Source organism: Ranitomeya variabilis, chromosome 7 (assembly GCF_051348905.1).
Source record: "Ranitomeya variabilis isolate aRanVar5 chromosome 7, aRanVar5.hap1, whole genome shotgun sequence".
Lineage (NCBI taxonomy): Eukaryota > Metazoa > Chordata > Amphibia > Anura > Dendrobatidae > Ranitomeya > Ranitomeya variabilis.
In genome coordinates, this window is record NC_135238.1 from 68,006,715 (window position 1) to 68,027,153 (window position 20,439).

At 41.8% G+C, this 20,439-nt stretch overlaps 1 protein-coding gene across 3 annotated transcripts in view; it reads right to left on the reverse strand.

The window, feature by feature from the left end:
- Nucleotides 1-20,439, reverse strand: part of ABAT (4-aminobutyrate aminotransferase) — a 122,081-nt gene that overhangs the window by 26,530 nt on the left and 75,112 nt on the right. For all 3 annotated transcript variants that reach the window (XM_077275246.1, XM_077275248.1, XM_077275247.1), the window contains exon 6: nucleotides 6,579-6,628. In XM_077275246.1, the coding sequence (XP_077131361.1) occupies nucleotides 6,579-6,628 (50 nt within the window). The remainder of the gene's footprint in view (nucleotides 1-6,578; nucleotides 6,629-20,439) is intronic.

The following is a 20,439-nucleotide window of genomic DNA, read 5'->3' on the forward strand; positions in this document are numbered from 1 at the left end:
TACAACCCCAAGACAACTGCACTACCACTAACAACCACCGGAGGGAGCCCAAGAGCAGAATTCACAACAGGGCACATCCAATTACATCCCATTCGTATGGATGATCAATTAGTCAAGTTGATGAAAGGAGAGCATCAGCACTCCAATAACTTTATGGCTAATATAAGGCAATACAATAGCTCGCTTGCTTTGGAATCAATGGGAGCACAAGTAGCACCACCTCCTGGGCATGGTCCATACTGTTTTCGAATTCATGGACAAATTTACCACAGAACTGCCCCATTGCATCCTGCTGTGGGTAGTACTCCCAAGTTTGCCCAGATTTATATCTTGGACATCCAAATCCAAACTGAAGAAAAGGACAGCGCCACACCAGATATTGAAAAGCAGCTCACATATTTATTCTGCCTCCTGCGGCAACGTTTTGGTCCGAAGACCTTTGTCTTCAGACCGAAACGTTGCCGCAGGAGGCAGAATGAATATGTGAGCTGCTTTTCACTATCGGGTGTGGCGCTGTCCCTTTCTTCAGTTTGGATTTGGATGTTCTATCTGGGATGGACCCCCTGGTGAGGACGTGCGCCCTGATGTCCATAGAGACTATACAATTATAGGGTGCGGCTTTACTGCTTTTTTTGTAACTTATATCTTGGACAGTGAAGAAGCATTAAGTACAAGAAGTCAAGCAAATAAAAAGTGCCTCCCAGCACTGCTATCATCTCTTGGAGAGGAAATGAAAGCAATTAACCCACTCGCAAGAGCCTTCACAATGATGAGGGAATTTAAAATAGAGGAAGAGAGGATTGCTGAATTAGAAAATCGCGATCCACTCGAAATAACAATGTCAATTATAAATGACTACAATGATGACCAGAAGCGCTACAATGCACCAAGTTGCAATGAAGTAGCTATAATTTATCAAAATGCAATGGGTGAACCCCCCATTTAATAGGGACATCAGAGTTCACCTCAAAAGTGAAAACCAAACTGTTCAAATCGGCTGTCTTCACAGAAAGTGTGATGCAATAACAAATCCACTTCTGTTCCCATATGGGGACAGTGGATGGACAATAAATTTGACAACTCCAATTGCCCTAAGTATGCAACATCAAGGAATTGGTGACATTCATTTACCATCCATACCAGTGGATCAAGATCGACAAGAAAAAAAAAAATCACCCTGTTGCAGTACTATGCATACAGGCTTGCCATTCGTGTCGAGTTTAATCCCTTTTTAAATGCTGGGAAGTTTACGCAACAATTTATCGTTGACAGTTACGTCAAAATTGAATCCGACAGGATCGAATATATAAAACAAAATCAAAAGGCATTACGCGTAGACAGTTATGCCGGTGTTATGGATCACATCCATAATGCTGCATTACACCAAGGGATAAAGCTGGGACACCAGTAATTTTACCATCCACTTTCATTGGAAATCCAAGAGCTATGCAGCAAAATTACCAAGAAGCCATGACAAGTGTCTGAAAATTCGGAAAGCCAGATCTTTTTGTTACGATGACCTGTAACCCAAAGTGGAAAGAAATTACTGAAAACTTAGAACTATGGCAAAGGCCAGAGTTCAGACCAGATTTGGTTGCACGAGTATTTAAAATCAAACACCAAGCCGTGCTTAACGAGATTTTGAAAAAACACATTTTTGGCCGTGTAGTTGCCTATGTGCATGTAATAGAATTTCAAAAGCGTGGACTACCACACACTCACATGCTCTTAATCCTCAGAGAGGAAGATAAACCGAGGGACAAAGAAATAATTGACGAATTGGTCTCTGCTGAAATCCCAAATGAGACAGCAATCCAAAACTGCATGAGGCAGTGATGAAGCACATGATTCATGGCCCATGTGGTGAAGATCAACCTGGTGCTATATGCATGACAGATGGTCAATGCGCAAAAAAATTCCCAAAGGAATTTAATACAGAGACAAACCCCAATGTTGATGGTTATCCACAGTACCGTTGACGCAATACTGGGAAAACCAGACGAGGAACGCGAGAAATCGACAACAATAGATGGGTAGTTCCATACAACCCTTATTTATTACTAAAGTACAATTGCCATATCAATGTTGAGATATGTGCTTCAATAAAAAGTGTTAAATATCTTTTCCGGAAGAAGGCACATTGCCGAAACGCGCGTAGGGTTGGATGGCATCGTGGTCCCACAGGTAATTATGAGTTGTACTATCGTTTATTGACTATCTTGATCTGTGTGCATTTTTATACTCCTACTCTGCATGAGGCTCTTTCTTATACCTTATATTTTGATGCACTTTGTCAGCACAGGGATATTTGCTTCTCTTGTAGAGTTTACTAATTCTTTGCACCAGTGGATGATGCAACATCTACTTATTACATGTTTGCCTGTTGGGGACCACTTTGCCATCTTTCTTTGGTGAGATCCCTTGTCATTGTCCTGTATTTCTTTTGTACTTAGTTTTTTTTTTATCTTCATGATACGCAATAAAATTTATATATTTTTATCTTTGGTTTCTGGTGCTATTTCTTCGTTTCGGTATATCTTTTCAAATATGTATACAAAGGACATGACTGTACCAATATCAAGTTTGATACATTAAACTGGAATGAACCAGCCATGTACATAGATTCTCGGTATATAAGCGCCCCTGAGGGCATGTGGAGAATCAGAAAAAATAAAATGCATGATGCTTCATATACCATTAAAAGGCTTGCTGTTCACCTTGAAAACATGCAGCAAGTGTTTTTCGAAGATCGTAATGTGGATATGGTTATTTCAGACTCAAAAGCCTCTACTCTGCAGGCTTATTTTGAGCTAAACAGAGTTGACGCTTCCGCCCGTCAGTATTTGTACAGTGAAATCCCTGAACACTATGTCTGGGATAGAAAAGCTGTACTAGAAGAAGTTCAATTTGGAAAAACAATTGCCTGAATATATACAATCTCTTTAACAGATGGTGAGCTGTATTACCTAAGACTCCTTTTACTTCACATAAGAGGAGCAAAGTCTTATGCTGACTTAAGGACTGTCAATGGAGTCGTACATGACAAGTATAAAAATGCGTGCATTGATCTTCATCTATTGGAAGATGATTCCCAATGGGAAGACGGTATAACGGATGCAATAGTTTTCCAAATGCCCTACCAACTTCTCAAATTATTTGCTATAATTTGTGTATATGGGGAACCAGCTAAACCATTGGCATTATGGCAAAAATATAAAATCGAATTTATGGAGGATTACACCAGGCGTATATACTCCAGAAATTGCTGAGCAACTGGCTCTTTGTGATATTAATGAAGTGCTCTTAAGCAATAAAAAGTCCTGTGCTGACTACGGATTGCCAACTCCAGTAAATGGTCCAGATGAAACACTGGACCAACTGAATTATGCTGTAATAAAGCAGGAGGCTGAGCAATTGAAAGCTATGCTTAATGAAGCTCAGAAATCAGCTTTCGATGCAATTATGCAAACAGTCAATGCTGCATCACAGCCAGACGACACTAGCTCACACTGGGTTTTTTTTGGACGGCCCAGGAGGCAGTGGGAAGACATTTTTGTACAACTGCTGGCACAAGACACTACAAGCAGAAAAGAAGTCTATTTGCTCAGTAGCCTCCAATGGATTGGTGGCTACATTACTACAAAACGGTAGCACCTACCATTCCAAGTTTGGCCTTGGAATTACAACAAATGAGACCACAGTGTCAAAAATTAAGCCAACCTCACTTCAAGAAACGGAGCTTAGGGAGTCATCTGTCGTTATTTGGGACGAAGTAACAATGACTCCTTGTTTTAATATCAACGCTGTGGATGATTTGTTCCAAGACATATGTGGAAAAAAAAGACCATTTGGTGGAAAAGTTTTCATAAACGGTGGTGACTTTCGTCAAACCCTACTAATAGTGGAAGGTGGAAAAAGAGCCCAAATTGTACAGTCCACCGTTAAATACTCAAAATCTTGGAATCAATTTTCACGGTTCCAGTTACAACAGAATATGAGAACGTCTCAGATGAAGTTGAGTACAACTCATGGTTACTGAAACTTGGCAATGGAGAGTTGTCAAATGTATATGGTCTACCAGAAGACACAATTGAAATCCCGAATTCTTTTATTGAAGAGGGTGATTTAATTACAGCTATTTTTGGTGACTCAATTGAGATTACCGATGCAACGGTAGAAGCAATTGCCAATAAAGCAATTGAATGATGACGTTCATGCCTTCAACGACAAAATTCTTAGTCAAGTTCAAGGTGAACACTCAACATATCGCTCTATCGACACATTTGCGGAAGAGGAGGGTGTGATTCTCCCAGATTACCCTGTAGAGTTTCTTAACTCTTTGAATCTCACTGGGATGCCTCCTTATGAACTGAAGCTGAAACCGGGAGCTGTAATTATGCTCCTGCGTAATCTTAAAAGAAAGCGTGGCCTTTGTAATGGCACAAGGCTTTATGTGAAAAGCTTAAAAGCAAACATTATTCATGCCGTTGCTTTAAATGGAAAAGCAAAGGGTCAGACAGTTCTTATTCCAAGAATTGACCTGATTTCCAAAGATAAAAACTTGCCAGTCCAGATGCGACGGCGTCAGTTTCCTGTCATGTTGGCTTTTGCAATGACCATCAATAAATCTCAGGGACAGTCCTTGGATATTGTAGGACTTTATTTGCCTCTCCCAGTGTTTTCACACGGGCAGTTATATGTGGCTTTTTCCAGGGGAAGGAAAACCAACAAATAAGGGTCAAAATATTTGAAACACAGAAGCAGGGTAAACTTATTCCTAATGTTGACAAATGGTTTACTGTCAACTGTGTGTACAAAGAAGTATTTTACTAAGCTTTTTAACAATTGTAAAAGCCAAAACATTTTGTACACAAAAGCGGGACTAACTCCTAGCCACGGTCTACGGACCAAACATTGGGCATGGGCAGGGCCTTGGGGGCAGATCCCAAGTGCGCTCAACCATGTGAAATAGCTTACGCTCAGGAGCATTGAGGAATAGCGCTATTGGATAGCTCTACCCATTCATTTTCTTTAGGAATAGGGCTATGGGATAGCTCTACCCGAACAGTATTAACTACAGAACTTTTTCATACGCAAGGTAGGAGTGGCAGAAGAGGTACACCAGGTATTTATGTTTGCTATTAGTCTGCACATACGCCAGTCTGGTGCGTGGGTACACCCCACTGCGTGGTTTGCAATTACCGCGTGAGCCCGAAGGGCGCACAGTCACTCGTAGATTTCTATTAGCGAGTATCGGCTTTGTAAGAATATTTTGCACAGCATGACAAAATTCTATAAAAAGTTATCGCTTATTAAAAATTGTACTGGAACCGCGTGTATGTAATGGCTGCAGGGAAGTCAAGCGCAAAATCAAAAAATATAATAAGGGACAACTTTGGTAGTTCATTTCACACTTTTCACGAGCTCTTAAGAAATATTTCACTTGTTTTTATTTCTAAACATCCTGACAATAATTAAAAGGGAATTTTTCATTGCAAAGTTATTCATTTAAAACAGGTTTTAATGCTTTAGGTGACTATCCAAGCAAAAAAAAAAAAATCTTAAAAATTTGTATTTTTTTTCACTCTGCCCACTATAACATATCTAGTTTTCAAGAGCTTGCTTGTTAGCTTTACTATACAGAATGGGTCAGAGTCAGCAGAGACATCTCATTATTAGTGATGAGCGAGTATACTCGTTGCTTGTGTTTTCCCGAGCACGCTCGGGTGATCTCCAAGTATTTGTTAGTGTTCGGAGATTTAGTTTTCGCCACCTCAGCTGAATGGTTTACAGCTACTAGTCAGCCTAAGTACATGTGGGAATTCCCTAGTAACCAGGCAACCCCCACATGTACTCAGCCTGGCTAGTAGCTGTAAATCATTCAGCTGAGGTGACAAAAACTAAATCTCCGAACACTAACAAATACTCGGAGACCACCCGAGCGTGCTCGGGAAAACCCGAGCAACGAGTATATTCGGTCATCACTACTCATTATCATAAATGATTGGGAACGTTAATAACAGCTGTGTTGCATTGCTGGAAGCCCGGATAAGGCAGGATTGAACCATTTTATACTATACAGGCAGGCTTTGCATCTAGCACTATTGAAATTCCCCGGCCATGTGAGTGGACTACACACCATCAATTCCTGACAACTGGAGAAGCCTGTGAAATATTTCTGTCATTTCAGATTCTAAATCGCACACATCCAGCTATAAAGAAATCTCATTACACGAGTGCAACTGTACAATCTGGTCACCTCAAAAGGAGGTTTTTAAAACTAAACCATATAAAGAAAACCCACCTTTTCTGCTCTATTTTCTTAATAAAACCAAGTTAAATACATGGGATGATACCTTTAAATGCAGCTGGGTACTATTTTTATTATTTTCTTGCCCTATATGTTATAGGATTTAGCTGGATTCACTGCATCCAGTCCCATCAAATCTCATTAATGTGGCAGGTGTGCTGAATATTAATACAATCAGATGATAACCTTGACAAGAACCAAGATAACAAGAACCAAGATGACAATCATTTACTTAACACATTGTCACATAAAAGTGGTGAAGATTTACCAGGTTTTGTGGCTGTTGCATCATTTTTATTAGGGCCGGATGGTTGTAACCTGAAAAATACAATAAATAGAAAATTAAGCACATTTTAACAAATATACAAATGTGTGTGTGTGTGTGTTAAAGGTTTCTTGGTCCATGTTCATTGTGATACACAATATGATAACAAACAGCACAGTAACTACTTTTCACTCTTTAAAGAGGCAGGCTGACTGATTACAGGTTTGTAGACACCCGTGTTGCTAGTTTCAGGTCACACTTTAGATTAACATGTCCCTATGGGCAAATAATTTTCCATCTTTTCCATATTTTTATTTGAAATAATAATTTTCTCCTTCAAACTTTGCTTTCATCAAAGAATGCTCCCTTGGCAGCATTGCAGACCTTTGGCATTCTAGCAGTTAATTTGCTGAGGTAATCTGGAGAAATTTCCCCCCATGCTTCCAGAAGCCCCTCCCACAAGTTGGCTTGATGGGCACTTTTTGCGCACCATACGGTCAAGCTGCTCCCACAACAGTTCAATGAGGTTGAGATCTGGTGACTGTGCTGGCCATTCCATTATAGATAGAATACCGGCTGCCTGCTTCTTCCCTAAATAGTTCTTGCATAATTAAGAGTTGTGCTTTGGGTCATTGTCCTGTTGTAGGATGAAATTGGCTCCAATCAAGCGCTGTCCACAGGGTATGGCATGGCGTTGGAAAATGAAGTGATAGCCTTCCTTATTCAAAATCCCTTTTACCTTGTACAAATCTCCCACTTTACCAGCACCAAAGCAACCCCAGACCATCACATTACCTCCACGATGCTTGAAAGATGGCGTCAGGCACTCTTTCAGCATCTTTTCAGTTGTTCTGCATCTCACAAATGTTATTATGTGTGATTCAAACACCTCAAACTTGGATTTGTCTGTCCATATCACTTTTTTCCAATCTTCCTCTGTCCAATATCTGTTCTTTTGCCCATATTAATCTTTTCCTTTTATTAGCCAGTCTCAGATATGGCTTTTTCTTTGCCACTCTGCCCTGAAGGCCAGCATCCCGGAGTCACCTCTTCACTGCAGACGACACTGGGGTTTTGGTGGACTATTTAATGAAGCTGCCAGTTCAGGACCTGTGAGGCGTCAATTTCTCAAACTACAGACTCTAATGTACTTGTCTTGTTGCTCAGTTGTGCAGCAGGGCCTCTCACTTCTTTTTTCTCTGGTTAGAGTCTGTTTGTGCTCTCCTCTGAAGGGAGCAGTACACACCATTGTAGGAAATCTTCAGTTTCTTGGCAATTTCTCGCATGGAATAGCCTTAATTTCTAACAACAAGAATAGACTGTCGAGTTTCACATGAAAGTTCTGTTTTTCTGGCCATTTTGAGAGTATAATGGAACCAACAAATGTAATGCTCCAGATTCTCAACTAGCTCAAAGGAAAGTCAGGTTTATAGGTTCTATAATCAGCCAAACTGTTTTTCAGCTGTGCTGACATACTTGCACAAGGGTTTTCAAGGGTATTCTAACCATCTTAAACAGTTAGCAAACACAAAGTACCAAAAGAACACTGGAGTGATGGTTGTTGGAAATGGGCCTCTATACACCTATGAAGATATTGCAGTACAAACCAGACGTCTGCAGCTAGAATAGTCATTTACCACATTAACAATGTATTGAGTGTATTTCTGAATCATTTAATGTTAGCTCCATTGGAAAAAACTGGTGCTTTTCTTTCAAAAATAAGGACATTTCTAAGTGACCCTAAACTTTTGAGTGTGTGTGTATATATATATACTGGTATATTTATTTACACACACACATACATATACACAACAAATGGTGTGTCCATTAAATGGATTACATCGGAACAGGGAGTATTTGTGTTGGTTTATTATTTTATTTTTCTTACAGGAGATCAAGGGCGTCAAATGGATTAGCTGGTTAATAAAGATGGCAAACTGTTGTGTTTTATTTTATTAAAAGACTTTATTCAAGCTGTGTCTTTATTTCACCTATAACAACTAAAGGATTAGTAATGGATAGGTGTCTTATTGTCACCCCTCCGTTACTAAGCCATGGGCTTGATGCCACCTTACAATACAAAGGTGACATTAATCCCACAACTATTACCCCACTTGCCACCACTACAGGGCAAGTGGAAAGAGAGAGGCTAAGTTCCGGAATTGGCGCATCTTAGAAACCATTTCTGAGGCAGCTAAGAGCTGGTGTTTGTAGCTGGGGGGGGCAATATCCATGGCCCCTTCCTAGGCTATTAATATAAGCCCGCAGCTGTCTGCATAGCCTTTTCTGGTTTTTAATTCTAGGGGTACCCCACGTCATTTTTTGGGGACTCCCCTATTTTAATAGCCAGTAAAGGCTAAATATACAGCTGCGGGCTGATATTCATAGCCTGGGAAGCTCCATGGGTATTACCCCTTTCCCAAGCTATAAACATAGAGCCCCAGTCGCTAGTTTTCCCTCTCTGTTTTCGAAAATTGCTCTGGAGCCCACTCCATTCCTTTCCCCCTTTCTATTTTTTAACCCCTATCAGACATTAGATGTATTATCCCGTCGTGGTGACCCGGGCCTGTATGACCATCGACGGGATAGTATGGCATATGCGATCAGCTGCACTCACGGGGGGAGCGCGGACGATCGTGGCCAGGTGTCAGCTGATTATCACAGCGGACATCCGGCACTATGTGCCAGGAGCGGTCACAGACCACTCCTAGCGCATTAACCCCGGAACACTGCAATCAAACATGATCGCAGCGTTCCGACGGCATAGGGAAGCATCGCGCAGGGAGGGGGTTCCCTGCGTGCTTCCCTGAGACTCTAAGAACAACGCGATGAGATCGCGTTGTTCCGAGGATCTCCTCCGTTCTCCTCCCTGCAGGCCCCGGATCCAAGATGGTCATGGGGGTCCTTCCGGGTCCTGCAGGGAGGTGGCTTGCGAGAAACTGCTGAGAGCAGGCGCCTGCAAGCCTCCAGCACTGCCTGTCAGATCGCTGATCTGACACAGTGCTGTGTAAAGTGTCAGATCAGCGATCTAACAATATATAGTGATGTCCCACCCTGGGACAAAGTTAAAAAAAAAATCACACTACAAATATTTTTTTTAAAAATTCCTAAATAAAGAAAAAAAAATATTGTTCCAATAAATACTGTGCTGTAACATGTCAAAGATTCACTTCTTACATTCGTATCTAAACTTTTTCACACCAAACTGCCTAACAGTGAGTGAGGAGCACAGTGAGATTTCATCAAGATATTTCAGCTATGGGGGAAACAAAGTATCAAGGAAAATGGAATCCATCAATGTTTGCAGATTACTGTTGGACAATTGTAAGAAATGATCCAATGCAGGAGTACAAGAGACAAGCAAAAAACAGTAGTCACTGAATGAGGACCACATTTTGTAGTGTAAGTTCTGTAACCGTTCATAAATTGCAGTAGTGTTTAGACATGGTTTAGTTATGTTAATTGTTGCCAAGCTTCCGCTAAAGAAAGATCAAAAAATTGGCATAACAAAATACTCTATATTTCCAAAAATAATGTTTCAAAGTGCTGAAACTTTTATGCATTAATTATATGAAGCAGTAAAACAAAAATTCTGAGATTATAGAAAAAAGAACCAACTAAAAATTCTCATTGTCAGATTGAAATTCAGGAGGTGAAAATCATCAAGAAATGGTTCATTCTATTACTGAACCTGACAACTTGTGAACAGTAATCGGCCAAGGATGCCGCTCCAGACATCATCATCATCTGTTTAGTATTGATTCCTCCTGCACCTAACTATAAACCTACAGCATCCCAGATTTTCAGCAAGTGTTCCCAGAAGAAATAATGTACATGTATAATGTTCCTTCTGGGAACACTTGCCGCAGAGTATTTACGCTTTCAAAAATAGAAGTGTTAATGGTACATACATCTATATTATACATACACGCACACGGTCTCCTGAGCAGAAAAAAACAAATGACATCAAGAAATTGCATCCATACGGTCACAGATAATAAATCATGTTGCTGAGCAGGAGCGGAGGCCACTGACCTCCACCAGACTGGATTACCCTGCATCAGATTTCATTTACCGTATTTATCAGGGAGAATCCGTGATCACGGACAAATTTAACTCCATTATGACCAGTGCTTCAGCACTGAATGAATGATAAATATTGCAGATATGGTAGTTTAACAGCTTTACATTTTGTTATGTCATCAAAGTAATATTTGCAGCGCTTTAATGGTGTTTTATTACCCATTTTATAGAAATGTATTTTATTTTTGTTAATTTGTTAACTTTTGACATTTCTTTAGTCTGTATTTTAAACACTTTATTTTGTTTTCAAATGCCAATGTGGTTACCCTATTTTAATTTGACCAACTTACAGGGGTTGTCCAGACTCAGAGTGACTACAGAATTGTGTCGGCGCTGGCAGTGGTGTGAAGTATGTGATTTGCACCCTTCTTGCCACATTCCGACTAGACGTGTCTGACCTCTCTTAATATACTTGCACTGAGGGAAGCCGCTAGTAGGCATGTGACCACATGTATGCAAATCACATGCTTGTAGTCACACGCTCGCTGCAGCACTGGAGAATCCTCACAGTGCGCGGTGCAATGTTTTAACGGATAGCACTCAGCCCAATGTTATACCATGTGGCAGTACCAACCAACACTTTTATCATGCCGATTCGGCATAAGAAAAGAAAAGATAAATAAATCGCAGCATGCTGCATCCAATGATCGGATCATGTGCACCCATACAAGTCTATGGGAGCATGTAAAACATCGTACTGCACTCAGATAACATCCGAGAGCAGTCTGATTTAATTGGACAATATAAAATACATTAAAAAAAACTGTTATTTCGCCTAAATGGGTTTTCTACACAGAAGTGTTAAAAATACATTTAAAAAAATCTGATTAACCCCTTCATGACCCAGCCTATTTTGGCCTTAATGACCTTGCCGTTTTTTGCAATTCTGACCAGTGTCCCTTTATGAGGTAATAACTCAGGAACGCTCCAACGGATCCTAGCGATTCTGAGATTGTTTTTTCGAGACATATTGGGCTTCATGTTAGTGGTAAATTTGGGTCGATAATTTCTGAGTTTATTTGTGAAAAAAACGGAAATTTGGCGAAAATTTTGAAAATTTCGCAATTTTCACATTTTGAATTTTTATTCTGTTAAACCAGAGAGTTATGTGACACAAAATAGTTAATAAATAACGTTTCCCACATGTCTACTTTACATCAGCACAATTTTGGAAACAAGTTATAAGGGTTAAAATTTGACCAGTGATTTCTCATTTTTACAACAAAATTTACAAAACCATTTTTTTTAGGGACCACCTCACATTTGAAGTCAGTTTGAGGGTTCTATATGGCTGAAAATACCCAAAAGTGACACCATTCTAAAAACTGCACCCCTCAAGGTGCTCAAAACCACATTCAAGAAGTTTATTAACCCTTCAGGTGTTTCACAGCAGCAGAAGCAACATGGAAGTAAAAAATGAACATTTAACTTTTTAGTCACAAAAATTATCTTTTAGCAACAATTTTTTTATTTTCCCAAGGGTAAAAGGAGAAACTGGACCATGGACGTTGTTGTCCAATTTGTCCTGAGTACGCTGATACCTCATATGTGGGGGTAAACCACTGTTTGGGCGCACGGCAGGGCTCGGAAGGGAAGGAGCGCCATTTGACTTTTTCAATGAAAAATTGGCTCCAATCTTTAGCGGACACCATGTCGCGTTTGGAGAGCCCCCGTGTGCCTAAACATTGAAGCTCCCCCACAAGTGACCCCATTTTGGAAACTAGACCCCCCAAGGAACTTATCTAGAAGCATAGTGAGCACTTTAAACCCCCAGGTGCTTCACAAATTGTTCAGTAAAAATGAAAAAGTACTTTTTTTTCACAAAAAAATTATTTTAGCCTCAATTTTTTCATTTTCACTTCGGCAACAGGATAAAATGGATCCTAAAATTTGTTGGACAATTTCTCCTGAGTACACCAATACCTCACATGTGGGGGTAAACCACTGTTTGGGCCCATGGTAAGGCTCGGAAGGGAAGGAGCGCCATTTGACTTTTTGAATGAAAAATTATCTCCATCGTTAGCGGACACCATGTCGCGTTTGGAAAGCCCCTATGTGCCTAAACATTGGAGCTCCTCCACAAGTGACCCCATTTTGGAAACTAGACCCCCCCCAAGGAACTTATCTAGAGGCATAGTGAGCACTTATAACCCCCAGGTGCTTCACAGAAGTTTATAACGCAGAGCCGTGAAAATAAAAAAAAATTTATTTCCTCAAAAATGATTTTTAGCCCAGAATTTTTTATTTTCCCAAGGGTAATAGGAGAAATTGGACCCCAAATGTTGTTGTCTAGTTTCTCCTGAGTACGATGATACCCCATATGTGGGGGTAAACCACTGTTTGGGCGCACGGCAGGGCTCGGAAGGGAAGGCACGCCATTTGGCTTTTTGAATGGAAAATTAGCTCCAATCATTAGCGGACACCATGTCACGTTTGGAGAGCCCCTGTGTGCCTAAACATTGGAGCTCCCGCACAAGTGACCCCATTTTAGAAACTAGACCTCCCATGGAACTAATCTAGATGTGTGGTGAGCACTTTGAACCCCCAAGTGCTTCACAGAAGTTTATAACGCAGAGCCATGAAAATAAAAAATAATTTTTCTTTTCTCAAACATGATTTTTTAGCCCACATTTTTTTATTTTCCCAAGGGTAACAGGAGAAATTGGACCCCAAAAGTCGTTGTCCAGTTTCTCCTGAGTATGCTGATACCCCATATGTGGGGGTAAACCACTGTTTTGGCACACGTCGGGGTTCGGAAGGGAAGTAGTGACGTTTTGAAATGCAGACTTTGATGGAATGCTCTGCGGGCGTCAGGTTGCGTTTGCAGAGCCCCTGAGGTGCCTAAACAGTAGGAACTCCCCACAAGTTACTCCACTTTGGAAACTAGACCCCCAAGGGAACTTATCTAGATGTGTGGTGAGCACTTTGAACCCCCAAGTGCTTCACAGAAGTTTATAACGCAGAGCTGTGAAAATAATAAATGTGTTTCATTTCCTCAAAAATATTTTTTAGCCCAGAATTTTTTTATTTTTGCAAGAGTAACAGGAGAAATTGGACCCCAAAAGTTGTTGTCCAGTTTCTCCTGAGTACGCTGATACCCCATATGTGGGAGTAAACCACTGTTTGGGCATATGCCGGGGCTCGGAAGGGAAGTAGTGACGTTTTGGAATGCAGACTTTGATGGAATGGTCTGCGGGCATCATGTTACGTTTGCAGAGCCCCTGATATGCCTAAACAGTAGAAACCCCCCACAATTGACCCCATTTTGGAAACTAGACCCCCCAAGGAACTTATCTAGATGTGTGGTGAGCACGTTCAACCCCCAAGTGCTTCACAGAAGTTTACAACGCAGAGCCGTGAAAATAAAAAATCATTTTTCTTTCCTCAAAAAAGATGTTTTAGCAAGCAATTTTTTATTTTCACAAGGGTAACAGGAGAAATTGGACCCCAATATTTGTTGCCCAGTTTGTTGTGAGTACGCTGATACCCCATATGTGGGGGTAGATCACTGTTTGGGCATCATGCCGGGGCTCGGAAGGGAAGTAGTGGCATTTGAAATGCAGACTTTGATGGAATGGTCTGCGGGCGTCACATTGCATTTGCAGAGCCCCTGATGTGCCTAAACAGTAGAAACACCCCACAAGTGACCCCATTTTGGAAACTAGACCCCCCAAGGAACTTATCTAGATGTGTGATGAGCACGTTCAACCCCCAAGTGCTTCACAGAAGTTTACAACGCAGAGCCGTGAAAATAAAAAATCATTTTTCTTTCCTCAAAAAAGATGTTTTAGCAAGCAGTTTTTTATTTTCACAAGGGTAACAGGAGAAATTGGACCCCAATATTTGTTGCCCAGTTTGTTGTGAGTGTGCTGGTACCCCATATGTGGGGGTAAACCACTGTTTGGGCGCATGTCAGGGCTCGGAAGGGAAGTAGTGACATTTGAAATGCAGACTTTGATGGAATGGTCTGCGGGCATCACGTTGCATTTGCAGAGCCCCTGATGTGCCTAAACAGTAGAAACACCCCACAAGTGACCCCATTTTGGAAACTAGACCCCCGATGGAACTTATCTAGATGTGTGGTGAGCACTTTCAACCCCCAAGTGCTTCACAGAAATTTATAACGCAGAGCCGTGAAAATAAAAAATAATTGTTCTTTCCTCAAAAATTATGTTTTAGCAAGTAATTTTTTATTTTTGCAAGGGTAACAGGAGAAATTGGACCCCAATAGTTGTTGCCCAGTTTGTCCTGAGTACGCTGGTACCCCAAATGTGGGGGTAAACCACTGTTTGGGCGCACGTTGAGGCTTGGAAGGGAGGGAGCACCATTTGACTTTTTGAACGCAAGATTGGCTGGAATCAATGGTGGCGCCATGTTGCGTTTGGAGACCCCTGATGTGCCTAAACAGTGGAAACCCCTCAATTCTAACTTGAACACTAACCCCAACACACCCCTAATCCTAATCCCAACTGTAGCCATAACCCTAATCACAACCCTAACCCCAACACACCCCTATCCACAACCCTAACCGCAACACACCCGTAACCCTAATTCCAACCCTAACCCTAATCCCAACCCTAAACACAACTGTAACCCCAACACACCCTTAACCCTATCCGTAACCCTAACCACAAGCCTAATCTTAACCCTATTTCCAACCCTAGCCCTATTTCCAACCCTAACTCTAATTCCAACCCTAACCCTAAGGCTATGTGCCCACGTTGCGGATTCGTGTGAGATTTTTCCGCACTATTTTTGAAAAATCTGCAGGTAAAAGGCACTGCGTTTTACCTGCAGATTTACAGCAGATTTCCAGTGTTTTTTTGTGCGGATTTCACCTGCGGATTCCTATTGAGGAACAGGAGTAAAACGCTGAGGAATCGGCACAAAGAATTGACATGCTGCGGAAAATACAACGCAGCGTTTCTGCACGGAATTTTCCGCACCATGGGCACAGTGGATTTGGTTTTCCATAGGTGTACATGGTACTGTAAACCTGATGGAAAACTGCTACGAATTCGCAGCGGCCAATCCGCTGCGGATCCGCAGCCAAATCCGCTGCGGATCCGCGGCCAATCCGCTGCGGATCCGCAGCCAAATCCGCTGCGGATCCACGGCCAATCCGCTGCGGATCCGCAGCCAAATCCGCACTGTGTGCACATGCCATAACCCTAACCCTACCCGTAACCCTACCCCTAACCCTACCCGTAACCCTAACCCTACCCCTAACCCTACCCCTAGTTCTAACCCTAACCCTAGTGGAAAACGAAAAAAAAAAAAATAATAATAATATTTTCTTTATTTTATTATTGTCCCTACCTATGGGGGTGATAAAGGGGGGGTTTATTTATTATAATTTTTATTTTGATCGCTGTGATAGAACCTACCACAGCGATCAAAATGTACTTGTAAGGAATCTGCCGGCTGGCAGATTCGGCGGGCGCACTGAGCATGCGCCCGCCATTTTGGAAGATGGCGGCGCCCAGCGAGGAGACGTACGGACACCGGGAGGATCGGTAAGTATGAAGGGGTGGTGGGGGGGTGGATCGGAGCACAGGGGGGGTGATCGGACCACAGGGGGGGTGAATCCAAACAAGGAGGGAGCGGACAGCAGGACGGGGGAGCCGGCAGGCGGACGGAGGGGACCGGACCCCATAACAGAGGACTGGGGGGGCGATCGGTGGGTGTGGGGAGGGGGCACTTCAGTATTTCCAGCCATGGCCGATGATATTGCAGCATCGGCCATGGCTGGATTGTAATATTTCACCTGTTTTTTAGGTGAAATATTACAAATCGCTCTGATTGGCAGTTTCACTTTCAACAGCCAATCAGAGCGATCGTAGCCACGGGGGGGTGAAGCCACCCCCCCTGGGCTGAAGCACCACTCCCCCTGTCTCTGCAGATCGGGTAAAATGGGAGTTAACCCCTTCACCCGATCTGCAGGGACGCGATCATTCTGTGACACAGCATATGCGTCACAGGTCGGATTGGCACCGACTTTCATGACGCATACGCTGTGTCACAGGTCGGGAAGGGGTTAATATGGCAAAAAGAGACAGTGTAGACTAGAGTACCACCATGCCTTTTCCCTTCTCTGCAGATTAGCACCAGAGAAATGAGGCGCTTCCACACCGCTTGTTTATTAGGCCGTGTACACACGTAGCATCAATACTGCGCATATTCAGCTCCATTAATTGCAGAGAATATCTGCTGCGTTTAACTGTCTGAGCAAAGAAGACAGAATTTAACAAAAACTCATGCCGACTGTGCGTTTAAAGAAGACGTTAAATTGTGCCCTTTTTGGTGCTTTTTTTTCCTCTATGGAGAGCCTGAAAAAAAACCACACAGTTGCGCTTTTTAAATGCAGAATCAAAGCTGAAAAAAACGCACTAAAAATGTCGCTTCAAGTCTTCACCAAAAAAGAAAAAAAAAAAAAGGGAAAAACTCCACAAAAAACACAATTAGGCCACGTTCACACGGTCAGTGTTTGGTCAGTATTTTACCTCAGTATTTGTAAACCAAAACCAGGAGTGGGTGATAAATACAGAAGTGGTGACGTGTTTCTATTAGACCACGATCACACGTTCAGTGTTTGGTCAGTATTTTACCTCAGTATTTGTAAACCAAAACCAGGAGTGGGTGATAAATACAGAAGTGGTGACGTGTTTCTATTAGACCACGATCACACGTTCAGTATTTGGTCAGTATTTTACCTCAGTATTTGTAAACCAAAACCAGGAGTGGGTGAAAAATACAGAAGTGGCGATGTGTTTCTATTAGCAATCACTGAACGCGTGAACATGGCCTAATAGAAACACGTCACCACTTCTGTATTTTTCACCCACTCCTGGTTTTGGTTTACAAATACTGAGGTAAAAAACTAAGCAAACACTGAACGTGTGAACATGGCCTCAGTTTTTTACCTCAGTACGGTATTTGTAAGGCAAAACCGGGAGTAGAACAATCTGAGGAAAAGTATAATAGAAACACGTCACCACGTCTGTATTTATCACCCACTCCTGGTTTTGGCTTACAAATACTGAGGTAAAAAAACTTAACAAATACTGACCGTGTGAACGTGGCCTAATATATACTGCATTTCACTGCTGTTTTTAGCTGCAAGCTTTCTGCAGCTGTCTGCACCATTACTTGCAATGACAATTTTCTCTGATTATTGTGTTTTCCCCTATATTTGTTGCATTTTGGTGCATATTTAAAGCAGCGTTTTTAATACTTTTTTTTTAGTACAGAAGAGATTTGATTCTGCACTTAAAAAACACTATTCATGCAACAATTACATGAATATCCAAACAAAAAAAAAATTGACAGCTCTATATACTGTATGTACGGTAACTACTGTTCTGCCTTTGCCAGAACTACCTGCAGCCAAAGCAACGTCATGTCCCATCATTTACAGCGATATTTTACTCATCCCCCATGCAGACTTCTAAAGTACATTGGAAATCAATAAATAAAATAGCAGGACGCCACGCGGAGTTCTTACAGCGCCATCATTATTGTCAAGTGTTTGTTGTTCGAGTCTATGCAAATCAGCTCATTTGTAAAATGCCAAGCAGGCAGGATGTGAAGGGCTTTATGCCCATTCACCGCATATTAATGTCACCTTTATGTACAGTATACAAGATTTCCTTTTCTTTTTTTTATAAGGTTGCACGATATACAGGCAAATTGCACTCCTCAAATGTGAAATAGCAACAACATGAAAACAAAGAAGTGAAATTATGGATTTCACAGGATGGATAGACATGTTGGCGACATGCAGATGGTGAATAAAGTAGAAAAAAATTACAAAACATCTGGATTTATTCAGTCTTGAGTATGAGCATCACATGCAGAGAAACACATCTACATGCCTCGGGTGCTATGAATTAGGTTATTAATAGTTGTCTGAGGATTGTTCTGCCAAGATGAATGCTCTCAGGCAAATCATCAAGATCCGCTACTGGCAGCTGCCTATGCAGTTGTTGACAAACAACATCCCAGATGAGCTTGATGGGAGACAAGTCCGGAGACGCTGTAGCCACAGTAACATGTTTGGGCCACTCACAGTAGCATGAGCAATATTGGGCCGGGCGATGTTGGTGTTGAAAAATGGCTCCTGAGACTTTGGAGAACTGGCTGTTCCCCTGGTTCCACCACAAAATGAATGTAACGCCGAGCTGCTACTGTACCTAGAATGAGGACTAGAGGGGTCCGGCTACTGTGCACCATAATTCTGGGAGAAGAATTGGCGTGAAATTCCCTCTTGAACCCTCCTTATGGAGATGCCCATGTGGTCTCATCACAATAGAAGAATGGATCGTAGTGATCCATTCTGTACTGCAAGTGAAAGGAGACAACACATAAGCCCAAGGTACAAAACAATGTCTACACAAGCCATCCACAGGCGTTTGCTTGACATGAGTTTTGCTTTTGTCTTGGAGGCAATGATAGCCAGAGATTGGTCTGGAGACAACATGGGCAACGCAATGAAGAGGTCAACACGAAGGAACATCAAAGTGTCTCAAGATTTAACACGACATGATCATACTGAATCCATCAAGGGGTTTTTAAAATGTTTCCATTTTTCCATCATTTCCATATAATTTACATGTCTATTTGATCCTATGATTTCCATAACTCCATGACTTTTCCTTCTTGGTGTTGCAATTTCAATGTTGAGGAGTGTAAGTAGACATACGCACAAGTGGGACATAAACGATGACGTTAGTTGATTGTTCTGATGGGAAACATAACTCCGCTCGAGCTTTCTCTCTGCCACATAACTTACAGCACCCAGGACATATCAAAGTGTCACGGTATAAGCCCATCTTAGGCTCTGTGGCCCCAGGAAAGTGTGCATCTCGCAATTACTTTCCAAAGGATACAAACTATGAAAGACATAAATGGGTGAAGTTTGTTACCGGGAGATATGGAAATGGTAAAGAGCACTCATTTTGGAGTTTCCCCTTTTTTTCAAGAAGCAAACATTTTTAGATAGATTTTTTAGACTGCATTCATAAAATGCTGAATATTCGCATCAAGAGTGGAAAATTAGTCACAAAACTAATTGCGTTACTTAATAGCGACATTTTGGGGTACATATCTTCTAGCAATTAACTTTTAGGATTAGTTTTGCAATGCAAAAAGAATAGAAAAAAAAAGTACAATAACTTTGCCAATATTTCTGTTATCAGGTTGTTCCTATGGAACGCTGGTTTTCAATCGCAGTCCTCCTGCAGCGGTTGATGACGCACATTTCCGGTGCTGGTACTTAACCTGGTGTCCCCTTTTAGCATGGGAATCCTGCTCGTAAGTAGGGGACATGCTAATGATGTCATAATCTTTACTATTCATTGGGGCATGGAAGGCAGCAGTAAGGGGGCACAGAAGGGAGCAGTAAGGGGGCACGGAAGGCAGCAGTAAGGGGACACGGAAGGCAGCAGTAAGGGGGCACGGAAGGCAGCAGTAAGGGGGCACGGAAGGCAGCAGTAAGGGGGCACGGAAGGGAGCAGGCAGGGACTGGAGGAGTCTGGAATGCTAGAATTGTTGTCTTCAAGGTGCAAATAGTAAGAAGAGCTGGAGTGCGGAAATTGTGTAATTTCTATGTTCACACGTGGCCACAGACAGGCAGTCCTCGGTTCACAAAATGGAGCTCAATTTTTTATTTTTTTTTCTCTAAACATATGGAAAAGTTATAATAAAGAAGTTGAAAAGAGCAGATGAGTTGGGATCTTCTGACCTGCGGCTTGTCTCTCCTCTGACAACAGAAGCCCCCACA